General features: G+C 42.4%; 1 protein-coding gene across 1 annotated transcript in view; it reads right to left on the bottom strand.

Annotated features, from left to right (window-relative positions):
• The window catches only part of LOC146798077 (cytochrome P450 2G1-like), a 724892-nt gene that overhangs the window by 281147 nt on the left and 426935 nt on the right, over nucleotides 1–16810 (bottom strand). Inside the window, exon 4 of the mRNA XM_085625293.1 lies at nucleotides 14964–15124. Coding sequence (XP_085481419.1) covers nucleotides 14964–15124 — 161 coding nt within the window. The remainder of the gene's footprint in view (nucleotides 1–14963; nucleotides 15125–16810) is intronic.

Genomic DNA, 16810 nt, shown 5'->3' with positions numbered 1-16810 from the left:
AGCAGAGCTCATCACCCTGACACAAGCGTGCATAAGAGCTAAGCACCTGAGAGTAAACATTTACACCGATTCTCTGGCGAGAAAGAGGTTTCTTGACCTCTCATGGGGCCAAGATACAGCATGGCCCCCATATTCAAGCCCTACTGGAAGCAATACATTTACCAACAGCCATAGCTATCCTAAAATGTAAAGCACATACTAGAGCCACAGATACCATTTCCCAAGGCAATGATCTGGCAGACCGAACAGCTAAACAGACAGCTCAGACCCCACTAGACATGACAAAGTTACAGGTTCAATAAGTGTCCAAAGCCATGACAGTTAGGGATCCTTCCAAGGATGTACAAGACATACAGACACATGCTACTATGGACGAATTAAAGAAATGGTCGGAACAAGGAGGGGTACTGACTGATCAGGGTTGGATGAATAAGGGCAAATCCACATGGCTTCTTCCTGATTCGATGGTACAAGTGATTATAAATACCGCACATAGTCCTGCACACTTAGGAGAGAAAGCAATGATAGATAGCTTACAGAATATATGGTTCAACAAGCACCTGCGTGCAGCAGCGAAACAAAAGGTCAGAACATGTATGATCTGTTGCCAATTCAATCCAGGTAAAGGCATTCCGATGGAACAAGGTGGATTCCATCCACCTGACCACCCTTTTGAAGTGCTCCAAATGGATTATATCCAAATAAACAGATGTAGAGGTTACAAATATGTCCTGGTACTAATGAAGCAGGTGTCCCTTCTGTTAGGGTATACCTGGAAATTCCATTGTGTGCGACATCCTGAAGCAGCAGGCCTTGTAGAAAGACATAAACAGACATTAAAAATTTGCGCAGACAAAGGTGTAGATTGGATGGTAGCCCTGCCGGTTGCCCTCTTTTACATGCGAATGGTAGCTCATTCTAGAACAGGCTTATCTCCCTATGAAGTGGTCTTTGGTAGACCACCAAATATATGGGGCACTCCAATGCCTAAAAGATTACTGATGCTGACAGATTACCTGGCTTCCTTGATGTCTGCACTACTCTCTTGTTGTTCGCAGGTTGCTGCCGCCTTCCCTGACAACACCCAGGTCAAAGAATACTCCATCGCTCCTGGATGAAAGGCGCCAAAGTCAGTGCTCTGGACCACGGGGACGGCCGTTAAAGTCAAAGTGCACCTTCACCACTCTTTTACAAAGGAAAAAGACTTTGAACTTGGATTTTGGATTTTGAACACCATTTTCTAGAGGAGACTCCCCAGAAGTTTCCACAAAGCTAAACTTTGATCTAAGAAGTCAGAACCCGTTTGATCAATTAAGTCCACTAGGTGGTGAAGCGGTTGAACATGTATTCTGGCTTGCATAAGATCTTGGACAATAATATTGATAAGAAAAAGCAAGATGTGCATCACGATAATATGTATCAGCTTAATACTACATGCTATTTTTCCTCCTATTGCCTCACTTTTACACTCCTCCACTAATGATACCATAAAGCACCCATTTAGTGATCTGCCATCCTATGAGCTATCATATCGACTTGCCTTACGCAACAATACCTTTATTCAGATGCTGCACCATTCACATCAGACTAGCAATGCTACAGACTGCTGGGTCTGTGGCCGACTCCCCCCCTATCAGAACTATAAGGGAGTTTTGCCCCTCTTTCTCTATCCGTTCACACACAATGGCTCCTGTGGAGCATGGTTTAGTTTGATTAATTCCCTAGATTCGAATTCCGCAGTTTATCAAGACAACTGGGTATGGGGAAACCTGAACTTAGTTTTGCTTAAAGTCTGCTACCCTAACAAGGAGGGACTTCCCAAAAGAACAGGAACTGATCTAGAACATGAAGTATATGTATTAGGTAATTTTACACTTAACCTCATGATCCTGAACGTTGAATCTGAAGCTACACCAATCTTGCCCGCCATGTCCGTATTCCCAGTAAAAGGGGAATTATGTATAAGAAAGAATGGCTCCATACACATGGGCCATAGTAAATGCACCACTGTAATAAAATTCAGTGATCAAGGCAAGTCTACATTTAGAGCTTCTCGTCATTCCTACTTTATATGTGGCCAGACCGCATATATACGCCTACCTCTAGATTGGGATGGTACCTGTTACATAGCATTCCTCCTACCACCTGTTTTCCTAGCTCCTCCTGATTATCATAGAAATACTCATTTAGTACACAATAGACAGCAGAGAGATCTCCCAATTGTCGATTACACTGAAACAGCATGGGAAAAATACACAGATTTCAATAAAGGTTTCTTTCCCTATATAGGTACAGTTACCAATAGTAAGCTGATACGTAGATTAACCAGAACCCTTGAAGCAGTAGTGAACGAAACTATTTCCGCCTTAGGAAATTTAACAGAAGAGCAGTCTGCTATGCGGATTGTTGTGCTTCAAAATAGTCTTGTCCTTGACGTTATCCTGGCCGATAGGGGCGGAGCTTGTAGGGTCATCAAATCAAGCTGTTGCATTTTTCATACCAGAAAATTCGCCATCTGTATATAAAGCCATAACTCGCCTTCATAAGATTGTAAGCCAGATACACCAGAATCCAGGCACCTGGACTTGGTCCGGTTGGTTTTGGAGTGTATTATCTACCTTTGGATGGAGGGTCCTATCCTTCCTAGGTATTGGCTTTCTCATACTATTCAGTTGCTGCTTATGCCTACAATGTGGACCAGCGATTTGTGGTCTGTGTGCCACATCGTGTATTCCACCACCAAGATTTCGTTCGTCCCAGAAGAAAAAAGAAGAACAAATGATGCTATATGAACAGATCAATGGATTGATGAAGATTGATATCTCTTGACGGGCAAGTAGGGGACAAGGAGGGAATGTGGAAATATGGATTTTTATGATCAGTTATGTCCCCTATCTTGGACCCCAACGGTTTCATGTATAAATCACAAGTACATGTATGTTCCCTCCAGTTCCAGTTATGAAGACGCAAATACATGTGCGTCCACCGTTAACATGTCCTCTTTCAGATCCGCCATGAATGGGCCGGATATTCCATTCCTAAGTACGAAAGGCCACCGGCTTTATATGGTTCACTTATGCTATTTTTCAGTCCAGGCGAGTAGGCCCTGATTCTGCCATCAAGCTTTTCCTGCCTTCTGCCTCTGAGAGCTCCAGTCTGAGCCTGCATCTGTATCCATGAACTTTGTCCTCATTCTCTGCGCAGCTAACAGTGCCTGACATCAGCTTGTTGCCTGCCAAAAACTGTATTTCACCTTCGAAATTATCTGCTCCGCTCCCTGCCCAATGCATTCCTGTCTAGTAGTTTAAGTAAACATCCTGCCAGCTACCGAGCAAAGGCCCGGCTTCTCTGTCTTTATGCAAGTAATTCATAGCCCTGTTACTATGGACGATTTCTGCCCCCGCATATTGTGTAGACACTTAGACGCTTGTACACGCACTCACAGTCAATATAGTCAGTATAGAATAAGGTTCTACTCCGAGAGACCTTTCTTTTTGAATAACATAGTTCTTTAAACATAGGATGTTAGATATGATTTGGGATTAGGTTGACATAACCCCAGACTTTTGTCTCCACATGTAGAGCTAAATGTCAAGTCCCTTTCTCCCTCTAGCCCCACGTCAGTTACACGTCATGCTCGAGTTAAGCACAAGTAAGGCAAAGTTCCAGTACAATTCCAGCAGATCACGCAACCCCCTCCAGGTATCCACCCACACATGACAAATTACCCATTATCATCAAGTGGACGCCCACATGGACGCCCACCTTCACGCCTACTTACACGCCCACATGCTCTTATCTCATTCTCTCTTGCTCTTTTGCTTACGTACAATTGAGAAATGTATATATACTGTACTCTGTGAATAATGTTTTGAGAATATTGAGAATACTTTTGAGCCCCTTTCCAGATCCAATTTTGGTGATGGAAATATTCTCCCTTTGACTCGAGTTATTGGAATAAATCCCTTTATGAACCTGATACCACAGACTCAGCCTCTTGCTTTATGCATGATCTTATTTATATTTTAAAAGTCTGAGAGCGTAATATTTTATTTACCACACTAGCATCAGGAACTCATCCATGGAAGTGAGTACAGCCGTCTCGGTTCCATGCCCTCTATAAGGTTGTTATGTTCCAGGTAATGGAATCATGTTTTACTAACATAACATTCCAATAGTTTTTCCGGAAATGGTAACAGTGAAATTGGACTGTAGTTGCCAAGGACCGATGGGTCCAAAGAGGGTTTTTTCAAAATGGGGATGACAGTGACTTTTTTCCAGGTCTGTGGTACTGTGCCAGAGCCCAGTGATTGATTGCAATTCTGGTGAAGGAGTGGAAAAGACTCCTCCGCCATGTCTTTACAGACCCTGTGCATCAAAGGATTATGTTGAGAGCCAGAGCATGTAGATTTGGCTAAGGAATGGAAGCAGTCATCTAAAATAGGTTCGAAGTTATTAAGCCAACACCTGGAGTGTTACAAGAGATAGACTGACTCAGGTAGGATACTGGCAGGGTGCAAAAGAGATTCAATGATTAGGCAGCAATCAGAGAATGCAGTAGCTGAATTTTAGCCTCTCAGCTGAGAGGAGTCCCTGATGTCATCCATCCAGAATTGTACCAAACTTTTCCTCAAAGAACTAGGCAAGGTTGTGACATAGTTTTTGAGACAGTGTGAAGTCTCTTTTCATGCATTTAGGGTTGGAGAATTCACGCATGATGTCAAAGACATTTGTTGGTATTGTTGTGCGCAGCGAGAGTGGTGGTGGCATAATGGTCAGCTTTTGCTTTATTAAACTCTTTCTTATATTCAATCAATCAAACAACTTTATTTGACTTTAGAAGTAAAAACCATAAAAGCACTACAAATTGATGCATGTTCGACATAAAAAAAAGCCATCCTTAGGATTTGTACAGTAAAGTTAATTTTGGTTTATCTAAAACTGTTAAACACTAGTTAAAAATACCAATTTACAGTTAAAAATTAATAAAAAGTGGGGTCTTACAGAAACTTACAGTGACTGAATGGTATCAAGGTTGACTGCTGTTTCTGTAGGATCCCACGTTTATTCCTTTTTAACTGCAATTGTGTAGATGTATATTTTTAATTAGTTTTTAACCATTTTTAACCGTTTAAGTTAATCCAAAACTAACTTTACTGTACATATTCTGAGGATGGCTTTTCTTATGTGTTGTACATGTATCGATTTGTTGTACTTTTATGATTTCCATTTCAAAAGCAGAATAAAGTTGTTTGATATTTATTCAGAGAAGTTCTGAGACATATTTTGTCCTCCTTACAGGAGCTACACCATTTCCTATAATTTTCTTCAGGCTAATTTCAGTGAGGGGTTCTACCAAGGAGCAGAGGGACAGCTGTGCGTTTTCAAAATTTGCACCAGGATTTCAGTATTGAGGAGTTCAAGAACTTTTCCCTCCATGATTTTATAATTTTCTTCTGCGAATTTATCTAGGTCAAATATAGTAGACATGTCAAACAACCCTTTGCGGAAAGACACTCCAAGTTTATGCAATTCCCTGTCAATATGTGAAAAGGCTGTCTCCTTTTTGGTGGTATTGAGTACCCTAATATGAAGTTAGAACGCTATTAGTGCATGATCCATCCAGCATAGAGGGAATTGTCTTTGACAATGACCAACCCTTCTGGGGCAAAGATAAGATCTATTGTATGGCCAGTTGGCCACTGGAATGAGTGGGGCCAGATACCAACTGGAGTAGCCCTGAGATATCTCAGGAGGAACATCATTATTTATATCGGGGAAAGATGAAACCTCTGCAGCCCACAAATTTAATTCTCCTAGAATAAAAAAGTTGGAATGGGCCATGGCCATGCTAGAAATAGCCTCTATCAGAGGTTGTAGGTGTGAGGCCGGGAGGCTGGTGGGGGGCGATAGCATAAGATTCCTGAAACTAAACAACCTTTTTCAGACTTCAAAGAGAAGCCCATCAAATCGGGCCTGGTATGTTCATTGAGAGCTAAAGATACAAAGTTCCAGCTATCCTTTAAAATAATTTCCAATCCTCCACCTCTTAGTGGCACGCAGCTTATTAAGACAGGCTATTATATCCAGGGAGATATGTAAGACCTAGGTAAATGGCAGAGTCTGGAGTGGTCCAAGTTTCTGTAATAAATAGTATATCCCAGTTATCTCTCACTAACAACAAATTGATTTTAGTTGAGTGCTTGATAAGAGACCTCGCAGCAGACCACATTTCAGAGCCAGGCATTGTGGTGGAGTCAGATAAAGTTATCTCCTCATTAATGTGCCCCGGGGTCAGTGTGGAATTATTAACCCGCTTACTGAGATAGATTAGTTACTCTCTGGTGTAACTCAATCTGCCATTTGGACGTCTTGAGGGTTCACTGTGTTGACTGGCAGCATGTCTGGTGCTGTGTGCAGTTGGTGCGTGGACGGGCGGCGGACAGGCTTGTCTATGGCATGCCATTGGCATGCCCGCTATATGCCGTCACGCCTGCATCTGGATTAAATAGTCTCCCCTCCAGGAGAAAGGAAGATTAGACCGGCAACAACAATGGCCGCTGTTTCCATAGTCCTGCTCTTAAAGATTGGTATAATGTGCAAATGATACTTTAAAAACTGAAAAGCCTCACAAAGTTTTAACAAGTTAAAAATCATATGATATGTGGACAACAATGTGCAGGCAGACAAGATATAGCAGCTGTAGTCTGGCTTTAGCAGCTCAGTCAAGCCTGCATTCAGATTAAATAGTCTCCTCTTCAGGAGAAAGGAAGATTAGTGCTGCAACAACAATGGGCACTGTTTCGAAAGTCCTGCTCTTACAGAAAGGTATAATGTGTAAATGATGCCATTAAAACTAAAGAGCCTCACGATGTTTAAAAAAGTTACAAATCAACTGATATGTGGACAACAATGTGCAAGCAGACAAGATATAGCAGCATGAGCGTGGTTTTGGCACAGCACGGTTGTGCCTGCATCCGGATTAAATAGTCTCCTCTCCAGGAGAAAGGAAGACTAGAGCAGCAACAATAATTTTGAAAGTCCCGCTCTCCATTAAGTGCCTCAGCAATTTTTCCCTTTAAATAAGAGGCCCTACCATTGCAGAGAGCCCTCTTCTGATACACATCTCCAAAGCCTCACAGAGATAGTGATTTCTGTTGCAACTTTTGAAATAGTATAAAATGGCGACCTATCATAGTTTTTTAAATTCATTAAAGGATTGAAGACATGAGAACAGAAACACACATAAAAAGGGACAATGTTAGAGGTGATGAGAGCACTACCTCGAAAACAGTGACTAAACTAGCTGCTTCTTAGAGATAAAATTATGTGAGGCAACCCCTTTAGACAGATATAAAGAAGGTAATAAATCAACAGCAGAACAAAGCCATACAAACTGCTGCTGTAATTTAATCGACACAAATGACTGCCTGAATGAATCATAATCCAATCCCAAACAGCAGTTGCACTCATCATTATCCATCTGTTCCAATTGTTTGTGGGCAGGAAACTGAAACAATTGGCTAAATTAGCCACACAACCTGGATGGCCATTGCATGTAGGATTAAGTTATATTCCTCAGAGGTGAGGTCATTAGATATGGGGTGAAGTCCCCAATTGAAAGGTTGTTTGGAAGGAATATAGCCCAGTGGAAGGTTTTTAGAATGCTGGAAAAGGTGAACAAATCTGACTAGTTCCACAATAAGAGTAATGGATTAAGCATGTTCTATTGTCTTTGCCTTGGAATCTATAACAGAGGTAGGTGGATTCCATCTGGCTTCTGTTTGGGCAGGATGAGTATAGGAAATGTATACTTTTTATAGGCTCCTCCAATTCAATTGTTTTATTTTGGACTTTGGATATAGGGTGCTTGACCTCCAAAGTAGATGGAGCTTGTCAACAGTTACGTGTGTTTTGCCCTAAAGCTAAAACAAATGTTTGACAAACTCAGAGATTTGACAATTTGGTAAGTGAACTGTAAATTTAGGACAACTGTTTTAATAAACTGCTCATGGTGTAAATCTGAAATACAAGATTGAGGGCCATATGTAGGTAACCTACTATTTACCGATTAATAAATACCGAATTTTACCGATTCGGTATTTAAGAATCGGTAAATAGTATGTAGGTAATAATTCGGTAAATTTTATCGAATCGGAAAAATTCGGTAATTATGAATCGGTATTTACTGATTCGATAATGAGGCATACCATCCCATTGATTGGCCCATAGGAATCAATGGGAAGCCATTCACCATTACCGATTCGGTAAATACCGATTCGGTAATGGGGGGAGCATATTCAAGGGTGGCAGGGTGTCACATTGACACCCTGTTGCACCCCTGAATCGTGCATGTGTGCACATGTGGCGCACATACATGCCCTACGGGCATGTATGTCTGCCACATGGCACTTTTAAATCTGCAAAATTTAACTTTTTGCAAGGTATTCGTTATTTATCACCAACCTGTATTTGGTGGTAAATAACGAATTCTTAATACTAATTTTCACTCTTTAGAGTGCTCCCTACATATGATTTCAGGATTCGGTATTTACCGAATCGGTATTTTACCGATTCGGTAAATTACCGAATCCTGAAATTGTGCCTCCTACATCTCAAATAGCTAAAGACCGGTCGGTAACGGGATATTTACCGAATTTCGCCCGTTACCGACCGGTATTTAGCTACCTACATGAGGCCCTTAGGGAGCTGTTTTACCACATTCATGTTTATTTATTTATAGGCAGATTTTAGCATGAACCCGACTCACGAGGGTAATAAGACTTTGACACAAACTATAATTGGCAGTACAATGGTTAAGGAATGGATAAGAAATAAAAGTGTGTCAGGTAATATAGGTAAATAAAGATACAAAAGGCGGGAAATAAGTCAGGTAGCTGTCTAGGAGTCAACAGCTAGAAGCATAGGCTCAAGAGGAAATGAGTATGAGGTGTCAGATCCTCATTCAAAAGATGTAGCATCAGAGGGGCTTGAAAGTAAGGCATGGGGAGAGCTATCTATATTTTTAAGTCTCTCATAGGAAGAATTTCTGTTGGAAGCTAATTATAATTGTGTCATGTCTGGAAGCATATTTGTAACAGCAGGACTTTGTGCTCTTTCTGGAATATGGTGTAGGAGAGATTTAATATGAATTTTCATACCCTAGGTGCACTTCATCGGACAAATTGTCCTGGAGTGGACAAGTAGAATGTATTTTCTGTGTCTGCTTAGATCATATGCCTACTGGGCAGGAACCCAGCTCATTGTGCCCAAATTCCTATGGATCAGTGACATGAACCACCAAGGAAGGCAGATGAAGCTATTCGAGCTCCAAAGCCAGATTCTGGTTGTTGGCTTTCTTCCAATTGGGGACAGCCTGGGCAAGACTCATGATAGAGTGTCTGCATTAAGAATGATTCGCCTGCTGGATTAAATGGATTGCTGGACTGCATCTTCCAGAATAGAAGCCTTGTGTGTGCAGTCACAAGCACTACTACCTAGTTAGTAGGAGCTGAGCAAGGGGCCTGAATTCTAATCCTCCTGAAATAGCTGTAATAGCTTTGACCGGAGAGGCTAACTGGCTATGGGAAAAGGTGTTTGAAGTATGCACGGAAAGGTGAATTATAATAATTAATAAATCCTTGTCCAGTAACCGTAATACTCTTATTATTAACCTCTCTTCCTCAGTGTTTATCAGTGTTTTTCCTTGCTTATGCAAATAATCTTTACTTAAGTCAGTGGTGATATTTGTTTTTTTATTTAATTTATCTGTACCATTAGATATTGTTATGCACTCTAATCTGCGGGATCCCTCTTCTGTTTATAAACCTTTTACCTCCAGGACCAGAGTTCTATATATGTTAGATCCAACTCAGGTACAATAACATGTCCATTGTGTAAGAAGGAACCCAATGATGAAGTTTGCTACCACTGGTGGGTGAGAGTTCTCTGTCATTAGAAATGACTTCCGCAAATGTGTTGATTCTATGTTAAATTCCTTACTTTGATTCACTACACCTTTGTTGTTTAGCATTTCATTCTACAACCAATTGACACACCATACTGTAGGGAGCTAATTGTTTTATATGGCAGTAGCCATCACCTCAGCATGGCTGGGACCTCAAATCTATCCTATATTAGCAGAAATCGTGGGAAAATTCTTGCAAATCTTTGCTGTTCCCTATTTTACATAAAATGTGATCACAAAAGCTACCAATGCACAACAGAGGGCTCTGTGCATCCAGATAAAGCAGAAGTGTTATTTATCCACTGCTTGTTCATGGTGTTCATGAGTTACTGACTCCTTGAGTTGGGTTTCTAAAAGTATCTCACAAAAACAGGTACAGTCTGTGACTTCACTCAGCGCGCAACAGTGTTTTATTTGTTCACTGTGGTCTGGTCAAGCTTAATGAATATTGTAGGTTTAAAAAAGTAGCACAGTGACTTATGAGTCAAATTGAATTATTTCCAACCATAATCTCCTGCTTACCCAGCCCTAACACTGTGATCTCACATAGAAGGTATTTGTCACAGTTTCATAAACTGTTGCCCAATAGTATGCAAACTGTAGCCTCTGTCCTGTAATGAGCCCAGGAATCATGCACTTTTCCTAGGGGTTTTCAACCTCTTGCTCATCCTATTTTGTCTCTGGGCTGACACTTTCATCTGTAAGCCAAAAAAGACTTTCCAAATAGATGTGTAGAGAACCAGTTTTCTCAACCTCTCAATCTGTAATTGAGTGCTGACAGTGAATCATTCAATCAATCAATCAATCTATCAGGATTTATAAAGTGTGGCTAATTATCCAATAGGGTATCCAGGTGCTTGCAGGTCCCAGAGGCTTATTCGAACAAACTGCTATTGAGGGTCATTTGGAATTCCGGAAGTGTGATGATGGCCCAGCAGTATGAGGAGGCTTTTCCAGGTCTTTGCTGTGATGTGGGAGAAGGAGCATCCTCTACTTCTGCTTCAGTATATGGGGGAAGTATGAGCAAGTGAAAGGGAGGTGGAGCGTATTCTTCTCAATGGTTGTTAAAAGGTCAGGTGGTGGTAAGTGTAGGCTGGTTCTTGGTTGTGTAGAGCCTTGTTGTGAGTCAGCAGCTTGAATTGGCATCTCTTCTGTACGGGGAGCTAGTGGAGTTTCCTGACATGGGGTGTGATGTGGGTTCATCGGGGAATGCCGAAGATGAGTCTTGCTGCTGTGTTCTGTATGGTCTGAAGTCTCTGTAGAAGGTGTGAGGAAATTCCTACATAGAGAGCATTGCCATAGTCCAGTTGGCTGGTGATGAGGACATGTGTCACAAAACATCTTGAAGTGGTAGCCACTAAAAGATCTTACGTAGCATGCGCAGAGTGAGGAAGCGGTCAGAGGAGATGGCGTTGATCTGTGAATTCATGGTAAGCTTGTTGTCAATGATGATTCTAAGGTTTCTGGCATGGTTGAAGGAAGTGGGTGTGGACCCTAGTCCTGATGACCAACAGAAGTTGTTCCATGTGTTGCTGCCGTTACCAAAGTTCAGTACTTCCATCTTGTCAGTGTTCAGTTTCAGGCAGTTCTTCTTTATCCATTTGGTGACATTTGTTATGCATCTGTGGAAGCTGGTTCTGGTGGTGGTGGAGTCGTCAGTAAGTGAGAGGATGAGTTGAGTGTCATCTGATTATGAATTATGCTGAGACCATGGGATCTGACAATGTTGGCAGTGGGTTCATATATGCGTTGAAGAGCGATGGCTGAGGGATGAGACCTGGGGGACAACAAAGGTGATCTCCTTGGGTTCAGAGGTGAAAGGTGGGAGGTAAGAGGTGGATCCTCTGGGTTCTTCCGGTGAGGAAGAAGATGATTCATCTGAGTACACCCCCTTGGATGCTGATGTTGTGGAGTCTTATGATCAGTGTGCAGTGGGAAATGTTATCGAAGGTTGCCGAGAGGTCTAGGAGGATCAAAGTCGCCGTTTCTCCTCAGTTGAGAAGGGGGGTTGGGATGTTGTTGGCGGCTGCGATTGGGCATGTTTTGTGCTGTGTTGGCTACGTAGCCCAGCTTGGGAGGTGTTGAGAAGCTGGTTCCGCACCAGGTGTGTCATGAGTTAATTGTTGATGAGCTTTTCCAGTACTTTTGCTAGGGAATGGGAGCAGGGAGAATGGCTGGTAGTATTTGAGTTTGATGGGGATGGCGGAGGGTTTTTTGAGTAGTCGTTTGCTTTGACGTGTTGGAAAATGTTGCAGTGGTGACAGAGGTGTTGAGCAGGGTGTTGAGTTCCTGGCTGATCCTTTGGTCTCTGAGGTTGAAGATATGGTGCTGGCATTGGTCTGTGAGAGCTTCCGAGTGGATGGGTTTCATGGTGGAGGTGCTTTCCTAGGTGGAGAGGATGTTCCAGGTGGTCAGTGTGTGGTTCGTGTCGGGTACGGTGTTTACAGTGGTGGCATATCTGTCAAGGAAGTCTGTAGGTGTGGGTTGAGGTTCAAATTTCTGTATATGGTTGTGATCTTGTTGTGGAAGAAGTGATTGAGGTTGTCGCACAGCTCCTGTGAGGGTTTGGCTGGCAGCCTTAACAATGTTGAAAAGTTACTTGGTGTTATTGGTACTGGTTTTGATGCATACAGCAAGGGCTGCCTTCTTTGTTGCCCTCAGCAGGCGGTGGCAGAGGTGGGCTCGAAGGCTGCCCTGTTGGAGGTGTCCTTGGTGGTGCACATCTCCTCTCCAACTGTTTTCTGCCTTGTTTCACTATTCTGAGTTCTTAGTGTACCAGCTATCCTTTTTGGAGGATTTTCTCTGGATGTCGCTCTTGATGGGGATGATGTTGTCTGTACAATTAGCGATCCAGGTGTTGACGTTTTTCACGTCCGGTTTGAGGTTGATGGCAATAGCAGAGTTGAAGGTGTGAATGGCATTCGCCCAGCTTGTCTCTGAGATTTTGTTCCACCTCTGGTCGGGGGCATTGGTCATCTTGAGGGTGGCAGTGCAGGGGCTGGAGATGCTGAAGTGGATGATGGAGGGATGGGTCCATGTGAGTTCTGTGACCTGGCTGTATTTGTCACAAATGCTGGAGGTGAAAATTGGGTCCAGTGTGTGTCTCATGGTGTGTGAAGGGTCATGGACAATCTTGGTCAATCTGTGGCTGCTCATACTGTTGAGGAAGTGTGCACTGCTTTTGTCATTGGGGTCATCAATGTGAAAATGTAGGTCTCCAAGGAAGATGTTGTCCTTCGAGTCTAAGGCTTGGGGCACAACAAAGTCCCCAATGGCGTTGCAGAAGCTGGAGCATGGACCTGGGGTTAGGTTTGTGAGGGTGCCTCCGATAATTGTCATGCCATCTGTGTGGAGCTTAAAGTTGACATGTTCCATGTGGATGGCGGTGTTGTCAGTGGTGGTGTTTCACTGTATGGTCTCTTCGTGGATGATGTTTCTCCTCTCGCCTTCCCAATGAAGTCCTGGTTATTGATTTTCTATCCATCGGGATTGCCGTGGCAATGTCTTAAATGGATGTGGGGTTGAGCCAGGTCTCGGTGAGGAAGACAATGTTGGGTGCGAGGGTAGAGATGAGGTCCCATAATTCAGTAGAATGCATGCATAATGAGCGTGTGTTGAGAAGGGCACATGCAAGTTGGTGTTCTTGTGCAGGTTGTGTCTGTGGTGTGTTCGTGTTGGGGCTGGCCTATGGATTGGTGTGTTTTCTGTGGCAGGTGAAGTGGCAGTGGGTGCAGGTGAGTGTGGGTCAGAGCGGTGGCAGTGTTTCTTGCGGTGTCCAGGGTCAAGGCTGTAAAGCTCAGCTATAGTGTATCTTCAGTGGAGGAAAGGCCAGGGGTCGTGTCGCTGGGCATGGTCCAGGTGCAAACAGGCTTACCTTTGGTTAACCTTAGATGCGCCAGCGGTTTGGTTGCACTGTTGCCTGTATTAAGTAGGTCCTGGGGTAGGCGGGACTTTGTTGGTGGGAAGAACAATGAGTGGGAAAACCTTGTCGAGAAAACCCCAGCGGGAAAGCCCATGCAGCTGCTGGATCATTCTTCAACAAGCAGGAACTGGAGACCATAGGCAAGTGGCAAGCTAGGTGACCAGGTGCTTACTGATGAGGTCGCACTGCGGCCTGCATTAAGTAGGTCCTGGTGTGGGCAGGTCTTTTGTTGGCAGGAAGAACAGTGAGTGGGAAAAACCAGTTGGGATACATTAATAGGAAATGGCTTAAATCAACTTCTTATAAGACAGAAGTTTGAATAGTCTGAAGAGGCATGGAATTCTGAAACATCACTTTGTGAGCTAACAAGTATGGTGGCTCTCAGAAGCCTATCTGGACGAAATTCATGGTTTTTGTTTTGATTTTGAACGTTCTTGTGAATCTCAGATCATGTCCTCTATTTTGTTTTACTACCCTGGAGTAATGAGTGAAAATCTTCCTTAACGGTCACTTTTTGGAAGATTTACAGCTGCATTTAATCCCAATTGCTTGCAAATGGACTATAGCAATGATCTTTATCTAGGCCAGTGAAACAAATCACTCACCAGCTGTACAGCAATTCATAGCATTGTGGGCAGCATGCCTTTTGTTCCTTGCAGATTTTCTCTTGAGCCCCCACTACGGCTTTTTTTAAATTTATGTACATGTGGATTGATTTTTTAGATTATGCGCCAACTCCGCTGCTCCATTTGTGGGAAAGCTCTACCATTCTGTTCAAGAACACTTGCCCCTTTTGTTCCTCTGTAGCAAATATTGTCACTTGTCCTTAATTTTCTTGTCATTTCATTAGTTGAAGAAGAAGTAGTGTTAGAGCCATTCTGATCCTGGCACCTTTCATACAGTACTCCCAATGATTTTACAGACAATATTAGACTTATATTCTTTCTCAAAATATCTATGAACTTTCCTCGCCTTTTACTGTTACACCTGCTATAGTTTCTCTGCGGCTTACTTGTTGTTAAAATACTTTACAAAATGTAATGTGGCAAAACACTGAAAACAGCAGACTGTTACCTGTCCCCAAAAGGAGCTCATGATGTGGAAGCCTTCTCTCAAGGTATTGAGAATGTTATTGAGTACCTTATCCTCATAGTTGAATCGCTCCCCCACAGTGATGTGGAGGATGACATTACTAGATGCACGGATGAGAAGAGGGGGCGTATTGATGGGAGTTCCTGTTAAAAAAGAAAAGAAATGTTCATTAGTTATCCAAGAAAGACACCTTTAATATTACATTAGCACTAGACTTTTGAGACACTATGAAAGAAAAATCCCAATGTAAGAGAAAAGTCATGAGATCATGGAATATGTAGTTGTTTGGCAGTATCTGTATTTCAATCTACAGGGGAACTTTGGGACTTATTTAGAGTTTGGCAGACAGGGTACGCTGCACAAACATGGCGCAGTACCCTGTCTGTTAAGCTAATGGTATGCCTATTTAATTACAGTAGCACAGACTGTTGTTACGTTTCTGGCAGTGATGCCCTTGCTGTTTCAAATAGCAGAAACCTTACACTGATGGCCATCGGAGTAAGTACCTGTGTGGTTTTGGGCTCATTGGGTGAATGTTATGTTTCATTAGAGAATGCTGTTAGCCAGTGTAGTGATCTAAGTTGTGGAATGTTGGTCAGTTGGAGCTGACCTACTAGGCCCTTTATACTTGTTGCTATGTACTCCCAGCCTGTATTCCAGAATGCTCAACAAAAACGACTCTACTGCTTGGACATCATGTCTTCACAGATTAGCGAGGAGTTGATTTACGTATATGCAATTGGAGGTATTCAGAACTTATTTCAAGGTACTGTGGTGTGATTGGTTGGGCCCAGTGATCATTTAAAGTATAATCACCAGACCTGGGGTGTCTAGTTTCTATGTAGGAAACTGGATTTGTGGTGTTTGTAATTATTATTCATTTGTCGCTCACTTGGGGTTCAGTTTCCTGTCATTTCTACAGGGAATTGGGGGATGCGCACAAGCGCTCAGCTGTGTAAAAAAAGGTCTGAACGAGATCTATTAAGTTTCTCTCGTCTTGTGCACACCATGCTTGAAGAGCCTTTTGTTAAACAGCAGTGCACAAAGCGTTTTGTGCACGCTGTGCTAGAGGATCTGTGTAGCTGCAGCACCTGCAGGACACACTTGTGTGACTGAAAGCTTTACGCAGAACACGGTATGAGACACATGTCTCTCTCTGCGTGACAGTATTGTCACTACCGGAAAAGAATATAGTTTCCTGCATGGGCTAGAGACTAGTGACATCCAGCATTGCTTTAATAACAGCGCCATCTGTGGGATTTCCAAGATCATTACACATTTGGATGTGTCAACAGAGATTGGCATGCTTATTTTTCGAGGATCTACATGTGCAAATTAATACTTAATAAAGGCAATTGACACTTTAAGTCATTAATTTTGGATGTGTCAACTGTGATTGACATGCTGCTTCAATTCTTTCAGTATGATTTACACTTTCTCAAGGAAGTGGATACTTATGCAGAACATTAACATTGATATTTAAAAAAATATATATGCTAGTTTTCCTAGGTTATTTACAGAGTATACATTGTTCATAATTGTTATTGTCTAAAATGTATTTGTGTTTTTTTCTGTTTCTTCCCTTTTACTATTTCTTTGTTATCTTTCCGTTTTATATTCAATTGTATTCCCTATTACATCATTATGCAGGCAGTTACTCCACCAAATTCCTTCCTACAAGAACTTGTGGATCCCACAATAAAATAGGATTTGCGGTTTAGGTCTTTTATACATATCTAGGTGCTATTGACAGGCTAGAATTCAAGGCAAATGTACTCTATTATGACTTAGATATTGATGATTTTGGTCATTTGCCAGAATATGTTGGC

Source organism: Triturus cristatus, chromosome 9 (assembly GCF_964204655.1).
Source record: "Triturus cristatus chromosome 9, aTriCri1.1, whole genome shotgun sequence".
NCBI lineage: Eukaryota > Metazoa > Chordata > Amphibia > Caudata > Salamandridae > Triturus > Triturus cristatus.
Note: the sequence above shows the minus strand (reverse complement) of the source record. Positions and strands in the feature narration are given on the sequence as shown.